General features: G+C 40.9%; 2 protein-coding genes across 24 annotated transcripts in view; one reads left to right on the forward strand and one right to left on the reverse strand.

Annotated features, from left to right (window-relative positions):
* Positions 1 to 1,749: 1,749 nt before the first annotated feature.
* Positions 1,750 to 9,493, reverse strand: LOC109525628 (protein BTG4). 3 transcript variants are annotated; one of them, XM_019886294.1, is made up of 5 exons: positions 9,327 to 9,493; positions 4,953 to 5,132; positions 3,778 to 3,915; positions 3,351 to 3,690; positions 1,750 to 2,615 (listed from the first exon to the last, which is right to left on the reverse strand). In XM_019886294.1, the coding sequence occupies exons 2-5, from the start codon at positions 5,123 to 5,125 to the stop codon at positions 2,352 to 2,354; spliced, it is 915 nt and encodes a 304-aa protein (XP_019741853.1). In that variant the 5' UTR covers positions 5,126 to 5,132; positions 9,327 to 9,493; the 3' UTR covers positions 1,750 to 2,351. The 3 variants fall into 3 exon arrangements, with proteins under 3 accessions (XP_019741853.1, XP_019741852.1, XP_019741854.1); XM_019886293.1 differs by having other exon boundaries at positions 4,953 to 5,130; positions 9,324 to 9,492; XM_019886295.1 differs by having other exon boundaries at positions 4,953 to 5,126; positions 9,320 to 9,492.
* A 19-nt stretch (positions 9,494 to 9,512) lies between these two features.
* Positions 9,513 to 23,722, forward strand: part of spaca6 (sperm acrosome associated 6) — a 41,427-nt gene continuing 27,217 nt past the window's right edge. For 11 of the 21 annotated variants that reach the window (XM_019886273.1, XM_019886272.1, XM_019886285.1 and 8 more), the window contains exons 1-5: positions 9,612 to 9,742; positions 11,871 to 11,967; positions 15,914 to 16,037; positions 17,990 to 18,044; positions 19,027 to 19,297. The gene's annotated coding sequence lies outside the window, so the exon portion shown is untranslated. The other 10 variants (XM_019886277.1, XM_019886279.1, XM_019886278.1 and 7 more) reach the window with 5 other exon arrangements.

Here is a 23,722-nt window from a genome sequence, read left to right on the forward strand (position 1 = left end):
TTAATTGCTCTTGGGTGGCTCCTAGTGGCCACTGGGCCCTATGCAGGTGTTTCATTTTCATATGTCTCGTTTTGTTTTTTGTTTTTTTTTTGTCAGACTGCCTATGTTTTTACCCAGTTATGTTTTTTTTTTAAATCTCAGGTGTCAAGCGTTGTGTTTAAGTACTAGTACTGTAAGTAGGATACTGAATCTCACTCAATTGGGCCTGCTAAATGTAACAAATTTAAACCTGTATACTATGCATTTCAAGGACAAAGGTGGTGGCTTGTTATATTTTGCTTGAAAAAAACGGCACCAGTATTGTACAAAAATAAATTGTAGTGCATAAATAACAATCAAGTGCAAATAAACTCACTTTTAATAACTAAAAAATGATGTAACCACTGCACAAATGGATGAAATCAAAGAGCGAGGGCTTTGTGACATGACCTACGTAAACAAGTAGCTACCTTGTTGCTCTCTGAGAATACTTAGAATGCGGGGTTCCCAGTTTCCATTCTCTATTGTGCTTGTCCTCATAAAGTTCATGAGTGAGCTGGAGCCTCAGGTTGTTGTTTTGGCGTACAATTAATTACTTGACATATCTTTAACTGAGGGTGGGGTGGCACGGCTGGTTAGCACATGAGCCTCACAGTGCAGAGGTGCAGGGTTCAATTGCGGCTGCGGCCTTCCTTTGTGGAGTTTACATGTTCTCCCAGTGCCTACGTGAGTTTTTTCCAGGTACTATGGTTTCCTCCTGCATTCCAAAATCATGCATGACCAGTTGATGGAACACTCTAAATTGTCCCTCGGTGTGATTATGACTGCGGATGGTTGTTTGTGTATGTGTGCACTGCGATTGGCTGGCAACCAGTTCAGGGTGTACCCCACCTACTGCCCGCAGACAGCTGGGATAGGCTCAAGCACGCCCTCAACCCTTCGGTGGATAAGCGGATTAGAAAATGTATGGATGATATCCATCCATACTTTAACATATTTAACATTTGATATTCGCTGGAAAGAAGAATTCATTGATAAACTGCTCAGGCGGGGTAAACACTGGGATTGTTAAGAGCGTAAGCATACAACCGATTTTCAAATGTGAGGGACCCACACGTCAAAGAAAAAATGTTCAATTGTGCACATGCACTGCTCTTATAGTGTGTGGCCTACTCGACATGACTGGCGCCGGCGCACAGCACATTACATAAAAGAAACCTCTGACATTTATGGGCCTGCCCTCCCTAAATCAACTGTCTGGCATAGTATCAAGATTGACCTGTAAGTGGCAGAATAGGGTCACAGCGCATCCTGAAAATACAGAAGACAAGGAACCAAGTCAGCCAGAGGTGTCCCAACTAATTTTTGTTGCTGACCGCATCATTTTTCTGGTGTCCTTCTGAGGGGCCGTTATGGCTGTGAAACCAAATGTCTCATCACCTCAGATTACATATACATAACAAATCGATGAATAACTACCAGTAGTTTAAAAATCAGAGGCCAGTAAAAACTTCAGGTAAATTGGTAAGAAAAATGCTTGCAATATTTCAATGTTTCAAAAAGTGCAGGAAACTAGCAATTTGATATTTTAGGAAGAAACATTAAGTTGATGCGCATAATTCTTTCACATGCCACATAGAATGTGGCGGGTCGGAACCTGTGAGGTAGGCTAACTGTCAGCTAGTATACATTGGGCTTGCTGGCTCTTGTCATGACTCTGTTCAAACTGTTCGGGCTCCCCCCTCCCCCAAACACAAACACACACACACATTAAAAGAAACACACAGTAACTCTTATTAGTAAAAATATACAATTTACAATATCAGTGAGTTTCAAGTCGAGTGATCTCCAACAGTGACCAAATAAAATTACACAAATGACATTAAAAAGTGAAAATCAGTCTTTGTTATATGCAGTACTGGAATTATTTAAAGGCATTTGAGTGAAAATAATTGTCTTCTCCCTCTACAGACATGCGTAGCTACAAGACTATAAAAGACTAAAACCCTGAATCATCATATTTTACAAAAAATGAACACTTATGTGTGCACAGTGGACCACTACATCGCAGCATCTGCGAAAGAACATGGAAAAATACCACCTGAAAAAAGGCAATTATTTGGGATAAAGTGTAGAGAATCCCTGAGCTTATACAAGCACTCAAGTGACCGTGCAGATTTCATAGGACCCATGGAAAAAAGCAGTAGTAATAATCAAATTCAGCAATACATCTGCCGAGAATAAGTAACAGAGTATAGATTAAAACTTTAGACACTACAAGAAACAATATGTTCAAGGAATAACTTTAAAAAAATCTGACAAGTTTAAAAGGTGACAGTTGTGGAAAAGTTCATCTTCTGGCTCGTGTTTGGCTAAACCGGCTCAGCTGAGGGCCGCAGTCCGGCCATCTCATCGTTCACAGGTTCCCATGACTGTGGAGCGGCCCGAGGAACGATGAAGTGTGGAAGAGGCTGCAGTAAGGGAGGAGGCTGCGATAAGTAGTGCACAAACACCTGATGGGGTGGCGGCGGTGGAGGTGGAGGCGCAACCACTGTGGTGAGGAACACCGGGGCGCCATTCATGCAATGGGACCAGACTGGCACAGGTTGGCAGAAATATTGGACGCTCTTTGGAACCTGAAGATTGGAAAGAGACCAAAGACATGATTACAATAGTAATTTCCTGTCTTATCTGCCCACTAAAGGGCAAAAATGGTATTCACGGCCCAAATTGCAAACGTATCCCGTATTTGCTATAAATACCGCATGTAGTGCGCAATCTCAGCTTGTCACTCGGACTTAAAGCTAACAACTTTACAGTTGAGCTAAATATTTTTCTGCATTTCTCCACAATGCCCTGTAATTAACTTAGTCTAGCTAAAATTTAGCATGTGGTTGGGGCCAACTTTCAGCAGCAGAACAATACACACCAGGTTCAATAAGAACCAGGAACAAAATGTATGACCTCGAAACTTACAGCGCATGTCTTTAAAATTACTGTGTACGCATTTTACCACAGGGCATATGTTCCTAACCCACCTACAATAGGTGCAGATCCACAATATGAAGAGCCCATCAAAGACCTACACAGGTGGATTAGGGCTGTACGATTCTGGATAAACTGATAAACCCTTTATTTGGATTAGTATTGTAATAATCATTCATCACATTTGTTTGTCATGTTAAGAAAATACCATCTAAGATACAGTGTGTGACACTCTGAGCCAATGATGTTCAACACGTGTGAGAAAAGCACAACGGACCAAGGACAATAATGTTTGTCAACCGAAAAAAGAGACGAGGAGGAGAGATTTTTAACTCTAATTTCGATCTAAAATACTGCTATAAAAAAATGAGAAAAACATAGCCTACCAAGTTTCTGCAGTATTTGACTCTATTTGATCCGCCTCCATGCCATTTCCGAATTCTGGGCACCATTGTTATCTTGGCAGTGTCATCTTTCTGTGCCTGCTTTTTCACCGGTGCCTTTTTCTCTTGCGCGCTTTCTGTCTCTCCGTCCTTTGCCTCTTCCTCTGTGTCGCTGGATACAGCCGAACCGCAATCAGAAGATGTAGCAGAGTGATAGTCGGACGTGTCGTGGTTTGTCAAGACCACGGGAGAATCCTCCTCCTCTTTGTTCATGCTCTCCTCCTCCTCTTTGTCATCGTCTGTGAAACTGGCTATTGAGAATGGATAGCTATTCTCTCTGGATCTGTGGGGGAGGGATGGGGGGCGAGTGGTTTGTCGTTTTTCATTTTGAAGCGCTTCATGATGCTCAAACTCCGAGACAGTGACTCACCTCCCGCACACCTCCAGCGGGTCGATCCACACGGTAACTTCTGGGGGAAGACAAAGATCACTGGGTGTGAGCTCGCTCTCCTCACAGGCCTTCAGGAGCACCTCGTCATTGGGTATTCCGTTATTTATCCGGATGCATCTGGACAAAAAGCAAAAGTGACGTTTTAGATCTCCTGATTGACACATTGTTAGTATCAAGAGTAAAGCTCCAGTTCATTTCTTGCGTCTATGTAGCATTTTTTTAATGACGCTCCCCAAGTGTAATACAGTACACCTATTGTTCTGTTCCCACATATGCCTGTGAGTATTGTCGTATGCTCTTTTTGTGTCGCTGCCCTACATGTGGTAAAGTTGAAGGTTTATAATCACGGCTAGACGGTTTATAGCACTCGGCACTGTATGGTAGCATGACGCTAGCAGATATTGTTCGAAGAGATTCAGTGGTTTTAGTTGAACATTTTGTTTGTGTTTATTCAATTGTTTCCCTTTTGCGTCTTGTGCCAGTTTTAAAATTAACTTGGAGGAGTGAGTGATAAACAAGGTGAAGCAAGCACGCTGCGTGGCAGAAGCGCAGAGGTGAAACGTCCTACTAAGGCTATAATAAAATGAATACATTTGATTAAAAGATTGAACAAATGGTGTATGATGAACATTTGTGGGTTAAATGTTGTTGGTTTTTTTTTTTCAATACTTCTTGCAAGTTTTTTTTGTGTGTGATTGCATGATGAGCCAAAATGAAACGTGCTACAAACGTGAAGGTTTAAAATGTTATATCCTCCTTTTTCTTTGGCTTTTTTTGTGATGGCACCACACCAGAGAGAAGTGTGAAAATTGGCATCCAACTAGAAATGGAACTTAACGTGACGTCCGTAGCGGCATAGCAATGAAAGTGGTACACGCCTAAGAGTTGCTCAGTACAATTTTGATTGCTGAAGCGACAGTAAGTCAACAACAACAATAAAACAAGAATGGAATGTACAGCCCAATCAGCCATGTGCGATGACAGAAAGACAGTATTCCTCCCTCTCTTGTAGGTTGACAACCTTGTATCAGGAGTGTTCATGAAACTGCATGGATGCTTTCAGATTATAGAAACTAAAAATGATCAAGGGTGTCATTCTTGCAATATTGTTACAATAAATGCAACACAATGTTACATGCAGTGTGCTCATTCACCTGAACGCCTGGCCTTTGCTCGGGCAATCCGGGTACCAGTGGCCATCATACTTATCGCATAAGAGCTGCTGAAGCTTCTCGGCAAACAATTGCACTTTGGCTGCGTCAAGTTTGCCTCGTGCGACAACAAGCCGCTTGAAGAAGTTGACTCCGGCCTTCACCTCTCTTTTCATGCTGCCTGTACAGATGAAATGAGAAGTCACTTGCACTTGTCAACAATGTACAGAACAGGTTTTCACAAGGGTGTTTTTATAAGCAGTCTACTGACAGTATGCATGTAGAGATTTTTTTTTGTGTGTGGTGCAGCCACTCCAGGGCAAAGTGAGAGAGTAAGAACTTATCAGTGATAAGGAACGTCCCTGCACACTTGACCATGAACCGTATGAATTTTATGTTTTGTTTTTTTTCTTTGAACCCTTAACAAACATTTCATGAGGTACATCCAATGCAAGTGCTGTTTGTCTTGAATTAATGTTGTCAGATATATTCTTGTTACTTTAACAATATGATTTTCATTATGCTGATAGTTTGCAATTGGGTAGAATTAAATTACTCCTACAACAATATAAATCAAAACTCAGCATTTGTTGCAAATTTGTTCCTTTGCATAATATTGCAATGGCCTGTAAGTGTACAGTAATCTAAAAACAAGAACTGGACATCTTACAGCAGGAGCTGAGTGTTGGTCAAAACAAGCTGGAATAAAGTCAAACAACAGCACATACAAGCTGACAAGTATTATGACCTGCACATTGAGCTGGCTGTTTATTTTCAGATAGTGTGTCCGTGTGAGGATGTTGCCAGTGTCAGCCTGACCGGGGGAAAGGAGCACGTCGATGAAAAAAACGGCCAAGGCAACTCCAGCTGGGCTGCCAAACTGGCTGAATCAACTGCCCATGTGGCTGACAGAAAGTTTTACCTTGAAGCCGAAAGTTATTGGAGTATTCCGCTACTAATCCTTCATTGTTTGCAGAGTTGTGAAAGAAACTACAAAGTAACCTGCAAAGCCAAATTCCCTTTAAAAAGTTATACAATTTGGAGTTGAAAATTATCAGTCGTTTGAGCATCACATGAGAATGATGTTTGGAAGTCTCACAAAATGTCAGCATATGTTGGGAGACTTCAACCTAATGCGCATTACTTTTACTTTAGAATCAGAAGAGTCTTTGCTCTACTTTGAAGACAATAAATCGTCCTTAGATGTGAAGGTGAGGGTGAATGGTTCTCTGTACGTGCCCAGTGATTGGATGGCGACCAGTTCAGGGTATACCACTCCTCTCACCCAAAATCACCTGGGAGAGGCTCCAGCTTATACCTACAACGCGAATGATGATAAGCAGTATAGAAAATGTGTGCATATATGGGATGAAGGGATAGGAAGGCAATTGTGTGCTCTCAGCTATGTCTGAATGGTCAAAACACACGCACAAGGAACTCGACTCCTGCAGTTTTAGTCTGCAAGGCATTCAAGACGCAAGTGTCTTTTCCAGTTTGTTGTTTCTCTGCCAGTGATAAAGCTGTTTTCTCCAGCAAACTAACTAAGTCCGTTCTGACGCATGACTATTCATCTCGCCACATACCTGGCCTGTCATTTTTTCAGGCAGTGACATGCATGCCGTTTCTCTTCCTAGCATCCCAAGTTGCAGATAAATACAACCTTGTACTTGACTTTATCCCGAAGTTGTGTTTATGGAACTGAAGGAAGATAAAATTATTCTTTCTCCTTCTTTTTTTCTTAGTTTATTGGCCACCTACTGTACAGGAAGCGAAAATCATTTCCATGTATAGTCAATGCAGTGTGCTCACGCAAAGCTGCCGTATTCACCTCCGCAAACAAACGCACACATGAAACAGACGGGGCATGTTTTCATCAGTTGTCAGTGAAACAGGTGTCCGCCAGTGGCGCACTGAGAAATCCGTAGGTAACTGACCCAGGTCATGACAATTACACTGATGGACGACAACTCACGCCCGTCAGCGCTTAGTCGTCAATTCGAAGTTTATTGTCATTTGTTAGCAAAACGGGCGTCCATCAGTGATGGACCGACAGACCTTTCGTCAGTCCTGACAGAATGTCCACCTCTTGCTTTAACACAGCATACTCCAACCTGCTCTTGGTTTCTTCACCTCACTTAATGTTTATATTAGAAAAATACCCTCTGCGCCTATCTTTTTAAATAATGACCACTGTCTGTCTGTTTGTTTTAGTTTCTTATAAACCAAGTTTTTTCTTTCCGATAAAGATTGTTGCAAATCCATCCATCCATCCCTCCATTTTCTGATCTGCTTTATCGCCATAAGGGTTGCGGTGTTGTTGCAATTCATGGATGTATATGACGGACTAACAATGCCTTCTTACTCATTGTAGTGAGAAATGAAGCCCCTGGGGGCTATCTTGCATGGCCACTCGCTAAGTGTGCCTAACTTGAATGCAGTGATCTCTCAGCTGCATTTTCATGTTATTTTCCATCTTGACAACAAAAATGCCAGTTCCACCAGTAAGTCCGGGAGAAGCAGGACATGCACATTTCATCAATTAGAAAGCGATTATAAATGTTATCTTACAAAGTATATCTCCAAGCGCTAATCAAATCTGTCTTCATGACATTGTCAGAACCATGGGTTGAAAGCAAAGGCCATTGTAACCGGCGTAGTATTGTTTTCAAATGGTTGTTATGACAACCAAAATTTGTAATATTTGTTTTTGTTTATGATTTTATGACTACGTACCGGTATTTGTTTCCAGATAAACCTTGATATTTATTCTTTTCAAATTATGATGTAGAATATTTTATGAAAGATCACTTTTGCGTTTTAGGCTCATGCATGCCGGATGGCGCAAAGGAATCAGAAAGACTAAACATGATATCATCTGACTCTATTTTCAATGTATCTACTGTTGGTTTACAAGGTGCACATGGAATGTTATGTTTGTGTATTCATTTAATGTTTTGTGTCTATTGTAATGTTGATTGTTAATGTTTGGAATGTGTTTTTAGTTTTCTTGGTGTTCCAAAATGGAAGTGAAATCAACGATTGTGGACATCAGTACAAAGCGTTGGCCTAGGGTAGGAAATTATTTGCTGCAAAACGGAAACCTAACCTAAGCCAGAATTCACAATTCACATTACTGAGATAAGATAAAAGATAGGAAAACCTTTATTAGTCTCGCAATGGAGAAATTCCCAATTCACAGCAGCAAAGATATGAAAGGAAGAAGTACAAGAACAAAATGTAGGAGCTGCTGGAAAGGCAGCCACTCTCGCGGAGCCATCTTTAAGTCAAAAATAACAAAATAACACCAAAACATTCAGTGAATGGTGGATGCAAACAGTGAAATTCCTTCTTTGAGAGGCTCTCATTACTCCATACAGGGGTTCTTGGTGTAAAAAACATGTGCTGATACGTGTTCTCAGCAGACAAACAAATCTAAGTTGACAGCAATGATAGCAATGCAAAATGGCTGTACTCTTGACTTCAGCCCAAGAGCCAATATTTAGCCCATCAGTTAGTCCGAGTGTGAATGAGTTAATTCGCCAAAGTAGGGAGGAGAAATTGGTTTGTTTGTTTTATTAGGCCGCCACCCACATATGTAGGTCTGCAACTTAAATGATTTATTACCACTAGGCATTATCTGATTAATTTCACCTCTATTTAATGTTAATGTATTTGATCCTATCAGTGGTTGACCCCAAAAAATGACCAGGCCAACTGCCGTTATCACGGGATCTGCAGAGAACATCGCGATCATACAGTGTCCTCTTCAGAATCAGATTACTGTACTTGAAAGTATGTCATTTATGATTTATATAACTATAATCAGCCAACTTTACATTCACGCAGAATCATCCCCAATCACCGAAATCAAATGACAAGTGCGACTAGAGTATTAGAATTTATTATTTAAACTCGGATGAAACCCAACAAACTAGTTTTTACATCCTTGTCCCATAGGAGAGACGCACCAACAAAGCAACAGAAGCAACACGTGTCCGTGATCGGATGGGCCTTATGAGAAGCATAAAAAAACAAAGGCATTATTATGAAGGCTATTTTGTTTCGATAGAAAGCGAAATGCTACATTGTACTTTTTGCGGCATGCGGAAACCCCCTCAGTGGAAACTCAATTCAAGTGGGTGAAAATAAGAAATAAACGTGACAACTATTTACTGCATGAAATATACTAGCAATCACTAGGTAAATGACATTAATTTTAACAATAGTTTATGGTAGTACGAATATTTTGTGCTCAAGTTCATGAGGTAGATGCGGCAGATAGTAACGACCTTAACTCGAAAGTGAGCCGTTACCCCAAGAACATATTAAACACAAGCGCTCTTAAAAATATAGGGGACCAGAAAACTAACTCACCGTTTGAGTACTTAAAAGTGTCTGTTCATTGAATATCCAGTCGACTTGTCTGATCGCGATCGCAGGCTGGCTCTCTCTTTGCTGCTGTTCGGAGTTATTGTGCTCGGTGCATGCTGCTTCCTTGTTCTCTCTCCAGTCCGCGTTGCCGGCTGCCGCAAGCGAGGAGCAACATTACCGTCAGTTGTGTGACTCACTTCCTGTAACCAACAGTCATGAAAGCGCGCTGACCAGATCTGCGCGACAAGCCGCGCCCCTGCCATACCATATAAGGGCAGACAGGTAAGTGGCACTTGTTTGAAGCTATGGCGACTCTAAACTGTGCTTGGACGTTGCTACTCTCCGTTTATAATGCTGGCGGCTGGATACGTTTGTTGTCAGTCGAGTCTGTTAAGAACAGCGCTCGACCAAGTAACAACTGGGTGGGACAGCTTGCTCTGAACGTATGAAGTTTGTATACTTTTCTACGTACAGCTATGCTAGCTTAACTGATACCATTCCTCGTGGTGGAGTGGGTTATTATTGAAAGAAAATATTGTGGAAGTTGACTCTTTATCTGGTTTTATTTGATTGTGTGTAACCTCTCTAGTTTCTGACGCATAATTGTTGTACAATACTAAGTACAGTATTCCGACACCGTGCCCAACTTTATAATTTGGATGAAAATTCTATAGATTGTTTCACCAGTGTGCTGAGTGGTTGTTGTGTACAGTGGAATCTCCGAAGTCCAACACTGTTCCGCGACGCTGATTGGCTCCCAAATTGTTCAGAGTGCAACGAAAAACAGTTTTATTGTCATGACAAAATCTTGTTTGACAAAATTCTTGGTTGATAATCCACAGCTGTGAAATGAAAGGCATTGCAGGTCATAAAACATCATCCGCATCATTAAACTGGCTGAGAAAATACCAAGATGTGCAAAGCTGTTTTCTGGGCAAAAGGTACCCACCTTCAAGAATCTAAATTATAAAACAGATTGTTTTGAATCGCATTTTTTTTGACAAAGTAATTCCAGCAATATTTCTTCATTATGTTGATTACTTAAGTATCTAATTCAGGGGGAAAAAATGATTTTTTTTTTGTGTGTCTCCAAACTTTTGACTGGTACTATATATACAAATATTAAAGTTACAAATAATTATCTAATCAAGCATTAGACTGCTTATTTTGCTATATTACAAATAAGTATTCTTTTAATCAGATAAAAAGTTATTTCTTTTACATTCATGTTAAATACCGGAATATCAACATCACAATATTCAGCACCCATATCACGTATTGCCAATATCATGTCGTCCTAATATGATATATGATTATGTGTATCTACGTGTATATACAATAAAATACAGTTTTATTTATGTACAGCTTTTAAATTTTATTTTGTCAAGTGGCTGCACACAATACAATCTTTTTTTTTTAACTTGTCTCCCGCTTGAAAGGAATGTACAGTAATGGAGTGACCACCGTGCGTGGTGAGTTGGCTCCCTCTATTGACCAGCTGACACTGGTGACTGTGAGCTCGTCAGCTGAGCCTTAACGTGTATCCTCCCTTTGAAATGTCCTTTTATCCTACCTAATAAAGGTCTAAAATTGCCACACATATAACAGTCATTTTCTATTTCACTTGTCATTGTTGGGTCTCTGGCTGGTTTTGGATGTGAGATGGGTCACCGTGGTGACAGGTTGCCAACCATGCCCTTTGAAGTTGACAACCTTTCACACTCACATTCAAACCTAAGGCCAACTTCACAGACATAACGTGCCTGTTTTTGGATTGTGGGAGGAATTCAAGGCAACTGGAGAAAACCAGTGGAAAGAGGGAAAACATTCCATCACCATACATGAAGTTTGAAGGAGGGTTTTGAACCGAGAGCCTCAAAAGTGTGAGGCAGACATGCTCATCTCTGGGTTCCCTGCTTTGTGTTCGAGTTTCATTTCATGCAAATATTTCGACGAATTGATAAATGGCTGGAATGAGTGAATCCATCAACCGAGTGAGGGGGAAGGGATGAGTTATGCTTGCCTTATGGACTGATCTTTCTCGTTGTAATGTGGTCACATCTTAATGTACTCTGTGATAGTGGTCGATGCCCATTACAAAAAATATATACCGGTATATATCATTTCCTCGATCCTATAAAGCCATTTGTATTACCGGTAATGTAAAAACGTATCATGTATAACTGTAAATTCTGATATTATGAGGTAAAAGCAAAGACAGAAAAAATGTGGAGCATTTCATTTTTTTGACATTGCTAACTGTCAGACATAAAAAGGAGTTAACCACTGTTGCAAAATTTTATGGATAGGTCAAAAACACATACTTTAGTGGCTGAACTGATGTCACTTAGAATTATGTTTTTGTTCAATTTTAATGTTAATTTCCAAATCAGGGCCATTGAACTTAAGATGCTCCACATAATTTAATAAAGCTGGGTTCTCTCACCAGTCTTATTTGATCATGCTCAATTACATTTCTGAATCTTTGTCATGTGTGAATCCCATAAATGCAACACTGGTTCGACACTTTGTGTTTCTTTCTTTTTTCAGGGCCTTATCCTTATCTCAGAGCTGTCCTATGTACCGGTATTTCCCCTTTACAAGCCACCTGGTGCTCTTTACACCGCAGACCTCCAGCCATAACAACGTGAGTCAGTTTTTTTGAAGGCAGATAATGTGGACATAAATGCTCACTGTTGTGGCAGCTTCCGAGACTGACAGACTGCTGTACTTAAAACATTAACCAATCTATAATGTTGATGCGTTATCTGATTGGAGTTATGGCGCCTTATCAAAGCCCCATTTCTCCATGCAGCCTTTTAGGTCAGAATTTGTGTTGTAATTTATAGTGGATGTAGAGTATAAATGTACTCTACATCCACAATAAATTCTAAAGATATTGACATTAGATTTCATCACCAAATCAAGAAATATTTATAAAGAGGGACTGTGTAACCTCAGTCCATAAAAAATAGAGATTTGCATTTGAAAGTTAACACTTCTTTAAACCAAATCAAGTGTTTTTAGTCTTTTTATGATATAATATTAGATTGTCCATAGGTATGATTAGTGAGAATGTTTGTACATACTAGCGGTCACCAACATGGTGCCCATGGGCACCAGGTAGCCCCCGTGGACCACAGGAGTAGCCCGCGGGCCTGTTCTAAATATAGTTGACCACTGATGGGTCAATGGGATTTTCTTATGTTTTAGAAGTGATCATTTGGAAATGTGAACACTGTCAGAAATGTATAAAAATAAAGTGAGGTTAAATGGCTCGGTGAATGAATGCATGAATGAAGTTGTTGAATGCTGATATTTATTTGTTATTCATTGTGAGAAATTATTAATGTGATCCCTGTCTTCACATAAATGAATATTTGCTAATAATAATTTGAGCACATTTGTTATTTCAGAAGTGTGTATCTAACTGGTAGCCCTTCAAATTAATTAGTGACCAAGAAGTAGTTCTCAGTTTCAAAAAGGTTGGTGACCTCTTTTTAATATGGTATGTGTCCTACAATTTGCTGCTGACCGTTCCAGGGTGTATCCTGCCTCGCACACTAAGTCAGCTCAGATTTTCTTCAGCTCACCCATGACAATAAATGCTTAACGCTCCTATCGTGTGTGGTGTAATTTAAATGACTTAATCAACTCAACTCAAACTTATTTCCAAAGAATTAATAAATAAATAAAAAGCGAGGCTTTAACGAAGAATACAATACACCATGCACGTACCGTTAGTTTTTCCAGCATTTCGGAGTCTCTAGATGTCTGTCATAGTAGCAAGACTGACCTGGCACCGTATTACCCCAGAGTATCCAGAATACTGCAAAACGCAAAGCAGAAGAAGAAAGAGAAATAATTTTCCTCTTTCATCTATAACTGCTTCAAACAACAAAGTGTATGCAGAAAAAGTGGTTAAGATTGCATGACTGTCTGTGTCTTATGTTGTAATAATTTGTCATTTTATGTTAACTGTTCTGTTGATGGCGGTGCGGGTACCCGCAGCGGCGCCTCTCTCTCCTGTGGTTGGGAGGAAAGAAATTTCATCTGTGCTCTAGCACATTTGACAATAAAATTGACTTGATTTGAAATAGAGGGGGCTGTGCTTCCTGTTAGCCTGCATAAAAACTACGGGTACACCACAGTACAGCAGTCTTCTCCTTGTCATTTCTATTGTGATGAATGACTTGAGAGACACCTTGTACAAATACTCGACACGAGTTAGTTGCTCCTTTATTTGTACTTTGCTGCACACCGCTTCCTAATTGGCTGTTCTTCTTTTTCAGTGTTGACCAGTGCACATATGGGTTTACTTTTGTAAATATTGAAATTGTTGGCCCCTGACTTTCTTTTTGACCCCCTGAGGAGAAAATCACTCTTAAGACACTCTACACCAGTGATTCCCAACCAGCGTGCTGTGGCACATTAGTGTGCGAGAGTGTGAGAGATTTTCCAATGTCAACTAATTGGACAGAAAATTATTTACAAATGTGTGGTTAATTGAGCCAAGTATGTACAGTATAGGCCGAACAATCAAATGCTCTTCCACTTGATGAGAGGTACATAATTAACCTGTGTCTCCACCTTTTGCAATCATATTGCTCTGTGGCATGCTGGAAAATGTTTTCACAATGTGAAGTATGTGTCTTGGTTCAATACAGGTCAGGAAACACCGCTCTACACCACAGAATAATCAGTCAGGATATTTTAGGGGCATCCAACAATCGGGCCTTTGCCTGTAATGAGATTGATTGAATGCACAAATTCGGCCCCACTTAAGCAATATAAAAAGGGATGTGATATAAATTTTTGACAACCAGTGTTCGGTTAACTTCTTTCTTAGTGCCGCAAAATTAGTCAGCAGCTACAATATTTGCGCAATCACGCACACTTGATTAGCTACAAGGTTTCTCATACCGGCAGCTTTACTCTGTGATTTGTTTCTCTTTGTGCCCACTAGAGTGCAGCCTTGTGTCTCCAAACAAATACTGCACGTGTGACATGTACATATACAGTATAAAAATAATAGATAAAAAAGAGAAGTTTAAAAAAGTAATTATCGGTACTGTTTCTTTCTTCAGTAATAGCTCTCACTCTTTTTGTTTTGTAGCCTCAAATCTAAGATGTATTTGTTTTTTTATCGAGCATGCTTTATTTTAGTCCATGTTAATGTCCATCCATCCATCCATCCGTTTTCGAATCCGCTTAGCCTCTCGAGGTTCGCGGGCATGCTGGAGCCTATCCCATCGTCTTCGGGCAGCAGCCGGGGTACACCCCGAATCGGTGGCCAGCCAATTGCAGGGCACACAGACGAACAACCCTTCGCAATCACAATCACAACTGAGGACAATTTAGAGTGTTTCATTAACCTGCCATGCATGTTTTGGGAATGTGAGAGGAAACCAGAGTACCTGGAGAAAACCCACATAGGCACATGGCGGACATGCAAACTCCACACAGGAAGGCCAGAGCCGGAATTGAACCCTGCACCTCTGCACCGTGGGGCCGATGTGCCAACAATTCTTTCACCGTGCCGTCAGTTTGTGTTTTATAATTGTATTTATCCATTGTATATTTTTATTCATCCATCCATTTTTCCGACCCTCTTTATTCTCACAATGGTCGCGGGGGGGGGTTGCTCTTTGCATCCCGTCCCATTTTTTATTTATTTATTTATTTTTTTACTCATTTCCACTGAGGTCTTTCTGTGGTCAGCGTTGAGGTATTTTTGGGCAGTGTAACATTTCTCTGTGGATTATTCTTAACTGCTGCCTCCAACTAATCACACTCGCTTTGCTCAGAGGGCAAGTCAAGAATAAATTGCAACACAATTTTTGTGGGATAGAGATAGAAGGGGGCATATGATGGGAACTCCAGGCGAGGAATTGTGTACACAATGTTCTAAAGCATGGTAAGGGAACCTTTTTGAAAGTCCCTTTAAGGGCATACAAAATTAATTTTCATCATCATAAAAATGAAGCAAATATGTATTTATAATATGTTATGAGCATTTGTGTTTTTTCCTTTTTATTTTTTTGAGGTTTTATTTGTTCTCAGGATTGCATGCTGGTCCAAATGGCCAGGCCGCCAGTTCTTGAGCTGAACCCCTGGAGGCCCTTCCTGTTATTAACTGGAACACTGATTGCATTACAGAGTCTTTAAACAAGCACTTAATTTTCTCTAAGCGTCACAGGTCGTTCGGTTCATTTCTCCGTGTATTTATTTGCTTGTTTCTCCAAGCTGTGCATCACCTTGCTGAATTGATTTCCCCTGTTGGTATGGCATTTGTGCTGCCCAAACACATGCTGCGAGCGAGAAACAATCAAACAGGGACAATTGTGATTTAAACACATTTTTCACAAACAGACGTGAGTGTTTAGCCATTCAAGCCAGCGGTTGTAGTCTGAACACGTCTGGAGCCCTCAGTGTGGGCCACACGCGCAGGCCACATGCAGAACTGCTTTGCCTTGAAAAACATATTGATTTCTCTCTTTCACGGGGAGCGTAATGCCATCGATCGGTCAGACCATTTCAAGATCAGTGTAAGCATTCCTTGCCTGAAGTCACATGCCGGCTCTTTCCCTCAGGTAATGACCGACCTTGAGCCTGGGACCTGCTTGTCTGGCTGCAGAAGTGTGTCTTCATGGCAATTCAGTCCCTCCACTCTGGTCCTATCATGCGGTCAACTTGCTTGTGCATTCCTCACAAAAGGTATGAACGAATGAAGCTAACACCTCCTCCTTTGACCTTTAACATCTTGTCTCCTCCTCCACTTCATTGTGGATCGATACCTCTTTGTATTTGCAGTATATTATACCACAGATCAGATTTCACAGTGAAAACGCATGCCATACTAAGCATAGACCCGCACAGACCAAAAAAAAGGAACATTTTAGTGAAATAGACATAATTTTTAGGATTAGTTTCATGGCGCCAAAGTTAAAAGCTGTTTGAACTTGAATTTTAGCTGAATGAAGGAAACGTGGGTTTGATCCTGTCATTGTACAATTCCATAAATTAAGAAGATGCCATTTTAGTTAGAAGTGCTTTATTAAGATTTACACTTGATATGAAATTATACTGTATTGTGCCATTGAAGGATAAAATAAATTGTGTTCTCCATGCATACGTGATCATTTTCTTGAGCTTCAGCATGTTTCAAGTTTTCCGCAGAATTATTTAATAATTTTCCGAGATTCCCGGGATGTAAATCCAATGTAAAGATGTTTTCTCAGCAGTTCAGATGGCCTTAAATCAACCCCGATATCATTTTAAATCAGCAAGCAGACTCTCTCTCGCTTGATGGAATGTTGCTTGTGGCTTTTTAATTGCCTATATTTCATTCCCACTCCTTGCTTTGGTCCCATCAAAACACAGAATGCATTACAGATCCACTCCAGCTTTGGCCTCTTCAAAACGCAGAATATATTACAGATCCACTCCACATCAAAGTGGGTTGGGAATAGACAAAACAAACATGAAAAGAATGAAGCATTGTGTACACAAGAAGTAAATCACATCTTGAGGGATCGCACTAGTGCGACAACTAATCCACATGCTTGAGGTCCCAATAAGCGTACTTCACTTCTCCGTTATTATACATACTGTATATGGAGGAGTTTGTGAGGGTCTAACCATGAACGAAAACCCATGAAACTTATCATACACATCAGGCATGGCAAAATGATTTCATAATTCAGTAAGTTATTGTTTGGTTTTCTAATTAATAGCTCAGGAGTGTCCCGTCCAATTTTTTTAATGAAGCAGCCCCCGGCTGTACATACATCGATGAAAATTGGGAAGCACATGGAACAGCTCAAAACCTACAAAAAAAGTTTCTTGGAGCCATACCCTTAACCAAACAGGAAGTCTGCCGTTTTGAATTTTCTTTGAAGGTTGACCCCATTCTTGGCCTTTTATATAGGTCAACAAACTCCTCAGAGATCCGAACGGCTTCAAACTCGATAATGTATCCATATGCACAGCCTCAGATATTGAATATGAGGCATTAGTTCCCATGGGCTTGTCTGACCAAAGCTTCATAGGAGTTAAACCCTAAAATGTATATTTCAGACAATAAGTCAAGTTATTATGATTTGTTTGGCCATTATTCACAAGCGAGTCTCAAAGGGCTTCACAGGCCCATTGCTGACAAAAATTGGTGACTTCCCATCATCCAAAGTCCAATTGCTCCAGGCAATGAAAAATTCAAAATCCCATTTCGGGAAAAAAGAAGAAACCTTGTGAAAGGACCACAGATGAGGGTCGAAACATGTTTTAAGACCGCTAGCTTTATCCTTTATCCTCTGTGAATCACAAATAATATTAGTGCCGTAAGGATGAGGTGAGGGGAGCTGCAACATCTCAATGAACGGTTTGTCCATCTGTTTGTCATCGACTGCCCTCAGTTGGTCAAGGCGCTTGAACAGTTTAGCATGCTGTTCGTCAACTTTTGTGTGTAGTTGGTGGTGGTGAGTTGTGGGTGGTAAATCCTGTGTTACCTCTGCTTCTCCCTTGCGGGATCATTGCAAAATGTATGCATCAGTAAGGGAGGGGTACGTGTCAAGGAGAACAATTGAACATATGCAAACCTCTGCAAGAAGAGAAGTGTAGGGTGGTTCAGTTTACAGTGCCCTTGTTGGCCTCTGACTGAATCTTTCCAGATCTCCTGACTGGCCTCCTCCTCTTTTTGCTGCCTCCACAATCCAATCACTCAAGGTGAGCGGGCGTGCCCAGTCTCTTAACACTTTTTTTTTCTCCCTCTCAGTTGTTTTAGAGACAAAAGCAAAAATCTGACCCTAAGCACGAAGAAAATGTGTTATTGTGAAACGTATCAGCAGTTGCTATGGAGATGAGCAGATCTGTTGCGTGGTCTGACATTCACCTTGCACTCTCTTCTTGACTGTTGGCTGCTCCAAACACACTTTATTCCTCCCAATCAATATTTCAGCAGCAGTCATCAAACACATTAGGCAGTCCATTAATATTGATGCAGCCCTTAAAATAACAAAAGAACACATGTTCTCATTAGGACGTCATTGTGCTGATTTTGGTGCACGTGTCGTAGATCAGCGTACAGTATTCGGAAATGTCATTTCATGTGACACTAGAGGCTGCCCTAGCCATGAACCACCATTTATAAACCTTTCCCTTCCCCCATCTGCATTTCTCCCTCGGCCCCTTTTTGCTCCTCTGTGCTTTCTCTCTATCTCCCTCTCCCCCGCACACACAAATGCACGCACACACTCACTCTCCTGCAAGCTGAGTGTCTTTCCTGTATGCTGGGGGGCCAGCGGAGGGGAAGTACACTGAGAAAGAAAAGCACTGGAGTTCAAGTGCACAGGCTTAAAGACACAGCTGGCTCTGACAAAGGAGAATATCACAAAGAGGAACAAAACAGCCGCAAAAATGGAAAAAGAATAACTCGTTAACAAGGTTCTTCGGTATGTAGTATATGGCTCATATCAGAGGAGAGTGGGGGGAAATTCAAAAATATTTGAACAGGAAAATTGAGGAAATTTGTCTCCTCCCCTTTTCCTTTCCACATTTTCCCTCCCACCTTCCTTTCTCTGAATTGCCGCCCTCCCTCTCACTTCTCCTTCATTCCTACCATGCACACACACACACACACACACACACACACACACACACACACACACACGAGGCGCTTGATGCGCTCTCCCTCCTTCGCTTTTCCCAGCTCCAGCTCTTTACACCTCGTGAGACTTTGGTGGCTCTGGTCTCACACTACAGAGGAACCGGTTCTGCACAGCCGAAGCGCATGCCATCCCAGCAGCACCTCTGCCAGCCCCTCATTTTACTGCACACGGCGGACAAAATGTTAAGACCGGATTGGCGCAAAGGCTGGAGGGAAAACACAAATGAAAGGCTGCTAGTTGAGAGGGACGGCACGAACTCCTGAGTGAGCCACTTGGCGGAGAGGAATCAAGCGGTTTGAAACACAGGGCAAGGTAAAAAAAAAAAAAAAAAAGTATTAACTTTCTCTTTTAAAGTTATTTAACAAGCAAATTGAACACATTTTAGTTTTATATTTAAATTGTTTTTTTTTTTTTGTACCGGAGTCTCTTACTTTGTCTATGTGGAGCATGGTTTTCGTAGTTTAGAAAGTAAATGTTTCGTTTCCCACTCAATGCTTCTCCTGTATTCTGACCATGGATTTTGTCTCCAATATTTGCCAAACACTTTAAGGCGTAGCCAGAAAGTCAGCTTTCTGCAAACCTTAGGCTGATTTTAAGGTCCATTCGGTTGCTGAATAGTTTTTGAAACACTGTTGAACTGATTTAAGTGTGTGTAGATTTTATCATTGACGGGAGATGTGTTGGTCTAAATTGGCTTTTATCGAACTATTTAAAAGATGAAGAATCATGTATGCCACGGTGATGAATCTCACACTCGATTTGACAACTTGTAGCGTTCATGCACTCAGTGCTCTGTGGGCCCACACCTCTTCGTACCTGTGTGATTGTGTCCATGCGCTTCTCACCTCCCTGTGTTTCCAGCCTCTATTGTGTCTGTTTCTCTCCACATGTGCCCTCCAAGGCCTGTGATGCATCGTCTTTCAATCTAGGCTCTTAACCAGCCTGCCTATCTCCATGGAGACCTGCTTACAGCACTCAGGCCTTGAACTCCAGCGCCAATGCATGCAAATTGACAAGGGTACCCTGCTTTTCTCCCTGCCGGGGAGCGGCATTCAGCAGAGGACAGAAAATCGCAGAGGCTGACTTTTTTGTTGATGGTCTTCATCGCTGTGCATTAGTTCAGGTTTTGTTGAGACTAATTTGGAAAGTCAAACCAGATATCTGACTTGGGCTTTTTTGAGTTATTTTATTACTTTTACTAACCTTTATTTGTCCAGGTAATGCAATTGAGAACAAATTCTCATTTGGAATGCCAACCTGGCAATATCTAGGTTTCAGTAAGTTTATGGGTAAGCATTAGCATGACTTTTTCAGTGGCACCTGCAAGTTACTCAGATTGTAAAATTACTCCTATCTATGTTTGCACATAATGAGGCAGGTTTATATTCGGCAATATTTACATCATAATGCCAGTTCAATTTATAGCAATTGTCGGTCAGGCAGTTTTATGATTCGATAGCAGTAGTTAACAGTAGTTGAGTAACACTAAAGAGGCATATAAATATATTACACCTACAGTTTTCACTTTCACTATTTATATTTAGGGCAGTATGGTGTTAAACACAGAGATGGGGTTAGACTAACGTTGTTTGCACCATATGTTTAAGGGGTTAGATTCGAAGGCCTAACTGAGAATTCAGAATTGAATACGCTGCTGTTCTGCCATTCGTGCCCATCAGATTTTGGATTGATTTCTGGAAGGCAAAGGCCAGATGCAAGTAACTGCTCCATGGCGAAAGTTAGATGTCTCACTTTAACGATGACTCTTGGCCACTACTATTCTCTGGGGTGCTGGCAGCTTAACCAGTTAAGATGTTGAATAATTGATTGAATAATTGACTCCCCAAATCAGTAGCAACATCCCTGTTTAATGGCTATGTTTACAATTGTGGTTTGGTATCTCTGATCAATACAGCAGAACTTGAAAACGTCTCGGATGGGACATTTGCTTGTGTTGTTTGAGGAACCAAGTTGAGATGTCAAAAGCTGTCCTCAAAATTCCTTGAGGCTACCTCATATTCCAAGTTTAGGTTAGCCCAACAAAAATAGCAAATCAGATGCACGGAAATAGAACATACTTCAATTCGACTTTTGGCCCCTCAGGAGGCATTGCTGTCATGAGGTTCTGCTCCGTCAACTCATTGGAACATATTTATGTCATGAAAAAATCTCAAGCATTTCAACAAAGATTAGAAAGGCATTCCATCGGCATGTGTGCCAAATACCAACCAGTGAAGGCAAATCTTGAGTCAGGTTTCTTCAAGGTTTCTTTCTGTTAAAGCAGGGGTGTCAAAGTCAAATGGACGGAGGGCCAGATAAAAATTTTTGCTGCAAGCCGAGGGCCGGACTGATCGAATGTTCATTGAAAATTTTAAAAATGACCACATATTGTTTATTGAACCAAATTTAATTGACTGAAAACCTAACAAATACATTCCAATACGGTCAGATAAATAAAGCAACATTTTTTTATGGCTATGTCAGTAAACTTTAATTTTCAACAGGCACAAAAAAATTTCCTTTGTATAAAAATACCCATAACATGAATGAAAGAAGCCGATATTATTCAAGGCACTATCACTAGTCCATACTTTCTCTTTTAGCAAAAGTAGGCTAAATTTACTTAAAAGAAAAACAAATAATAGTGCAGTAATTTTCGATCATTTACTCGAATAAAATATTTTTAAAACATAATTGGATTGAAATACAATAAAATAAAGTGCAAAAATGTATAAACCAAAAACAACACTTTCTTCAAGAAGTAACAAGCAGCGAAAGCAAATATTGCACTTTAATTTTTAAACTTGAACTGAGTAAAAACTCTTAGTATGTGATTGCACAGTATATTATAAGTAATATTCACTTCTCTGAGGCTGAGGCTGATACTCGGTGGTGTCTTAACTTTTCTACAAGTTCATCAATATTTGGGGTCAGGCTCTGAGCTGAGCAAATCCTCAAAATTGAGTGAGGGTGTTCAGCAGTAAATCGACTTCTGTGTGATGTTTTGTTCAGCTTCATCAAAGAAAATAGTTGTTCACACACGTATGTGCTGCCAAACTTTCGACAACGTTTGAGCAGCCTGGATGCGCAGCGGGACCACTGTGTCGGGGAGGAAACCGTCAAACTGCGCAGCACGCACTGCCGTATCTTTGCAGAAACACTGCAATTGTGTTTCTGCTAATGCTCACGTTTAAAAAGAGTTGCTTTTTTTCGGGGTAAACTTCGTCACAAACTTTAAGTATACCGTTTTTAATGAAATCCCCCTTCCCCCTCCATGTCCATGTTCTTGTTTGCGTGTTTCGTTTCATGATGTCGTCTCAGATTACACTATTTCAATCGCGCCACAGCCCTGCGATTGGCTGGCAACCAATTCAGGGTGTCCCCCGCCTACTGCCCGGAGACGGCTGGGATAGGCTCCAGCACCCCCCGCGACCCTAGTGAGGATCAAGCGGTTCGGAAAATGAATGAATGAATCGCGCCACACTTTCTCCACACAGAAGACACACAGGTTTTCCAGCTACGTCCATGAACATGTTCTTCGACTCTCACCTTGTTTGAAACCCGCGGTTCTCAGTGTCCACCTTCCGTTTTGCCATTTTTGATGGGTATCTGAAAGCTAATGTCACTGTTATGGGAACGACTGCGAGACGAATAAATATTTAAATAAAGCGGCCGACTGCTTGGCGCGTCACCGTTGCATTGTGGGAAATGTAGTTTTGGTGCGTGTAAAAGATCTGCGGGCTCTCGGCTTGCTGCAGTCCGCGGGCCGGTTCTAATAATAAATCAATATCATCCCAGGGGCCACTGAAAACATTCTCGCGGGCCGGATTTGGCCCGCGGGCCGGCACTTTGACATATGTGTGTTAAAGGGTGTCTTTCCTTCAGACTGTTGCAGAGTACGGTCTAAACATTTGAGAAGAATGGCCTGATATGTCCTTGGTGTGAACAGACTCCTTCTGCTGAACAATACTGAATATTTAGTGACAGAACGTAACGGATTACTCCAGCCTCGGATGTTTTATCGGTTATTATTACCACATTCTGCAAGAAATTCCCATTAATGGGTGTGTGACATTAGAACAAAAGAGTGCCAAAATGTGTAATGAAACCCAACTCGTTCTTCACACTCAATTATGCAGCCTTGGCGTGAAGGTCTACACACAACAAGGCACGATCCATCCAGTTAGCAGACAGGCAGAGAGATGTGCACCATGTGACCATCCACTATGGATGTGCTAAAGCTCTTACGGTCTGAGTGTGCTATATTCTCACTGGACTAATTGTCCAGTTGCATTTGTCTGTCTTCTCTAGGACACAGAGTTGAAATGGGGCTGCGTTGGGAGAGCTCCATCTGCATAGCCACAGGGCTTTCCCACTTCATAAGCACCGTTTACCTCAGCTAGACTGAGCAGTAAGATGAAAGTTGAAGTTCTGTGTTTCCTCCAGCATTTTCCAGTCATTTGAAGAGCAACAATTAGCTTTTGTTTTGAGGCACATTTGTATATTGTATTTTTTTAACCCAATAAACACCACTTAAATAAATGTCCAATTCACATAAGATGATTTGCAACACAAATTAAATCCTGCATGGCCATAGAATCTACATAAATTGTCTTTCTTGCCACAGTTGTTTTAGGAATTCCGAAGTCAGTCATTCTCATGAATGATAACAAAAAAAAAAAAAATTATATCAAGGTAGCAAATGTTGATGCAGGTCTTATTTTATATATATATATA

The sequence above is a fragment of the Hippocampus comes genome, unplaced genomic scaffold (assembly GCF_001891065.2).
Source record: "Hippocampus comes isolate QL1 unplaced genomic scaffold, H_comes_QL1_v1.1 scaffold335, whole genome shotgun sequence".
NCBI lineage: Eukaryota > Metazoa > Chordata > Actinopteri > Syngnathiformes > Syngnathidae > Hippocampus > Hippocampus comes.

Bases quoted from the DNA above. Each gene is read 5' to 3' on its own strand.
- LOC109525628 (XM_019886294.1), bottom strand. From the start codon at position 5,125: ATGAAAAGAGAGGTGAAGGCCGGAGTCAACTTCTTCAAGCGGCTTGTT. The intron at 3,916-4,952 runs GTGAATGAGCAC...CTTTTTGTCCAG, and splicing joins AGCAAAGGCCAGGCGTTCAG to ATGCATCCGGATAAATAACG. The intron at 2,616-3,350 runs GTAGGCTATGTT...TCCAATCTTCAG, and splicing joins TCAAATACTGCAGAAACTTG to GTTCCAAAGAGCGTCCAATA.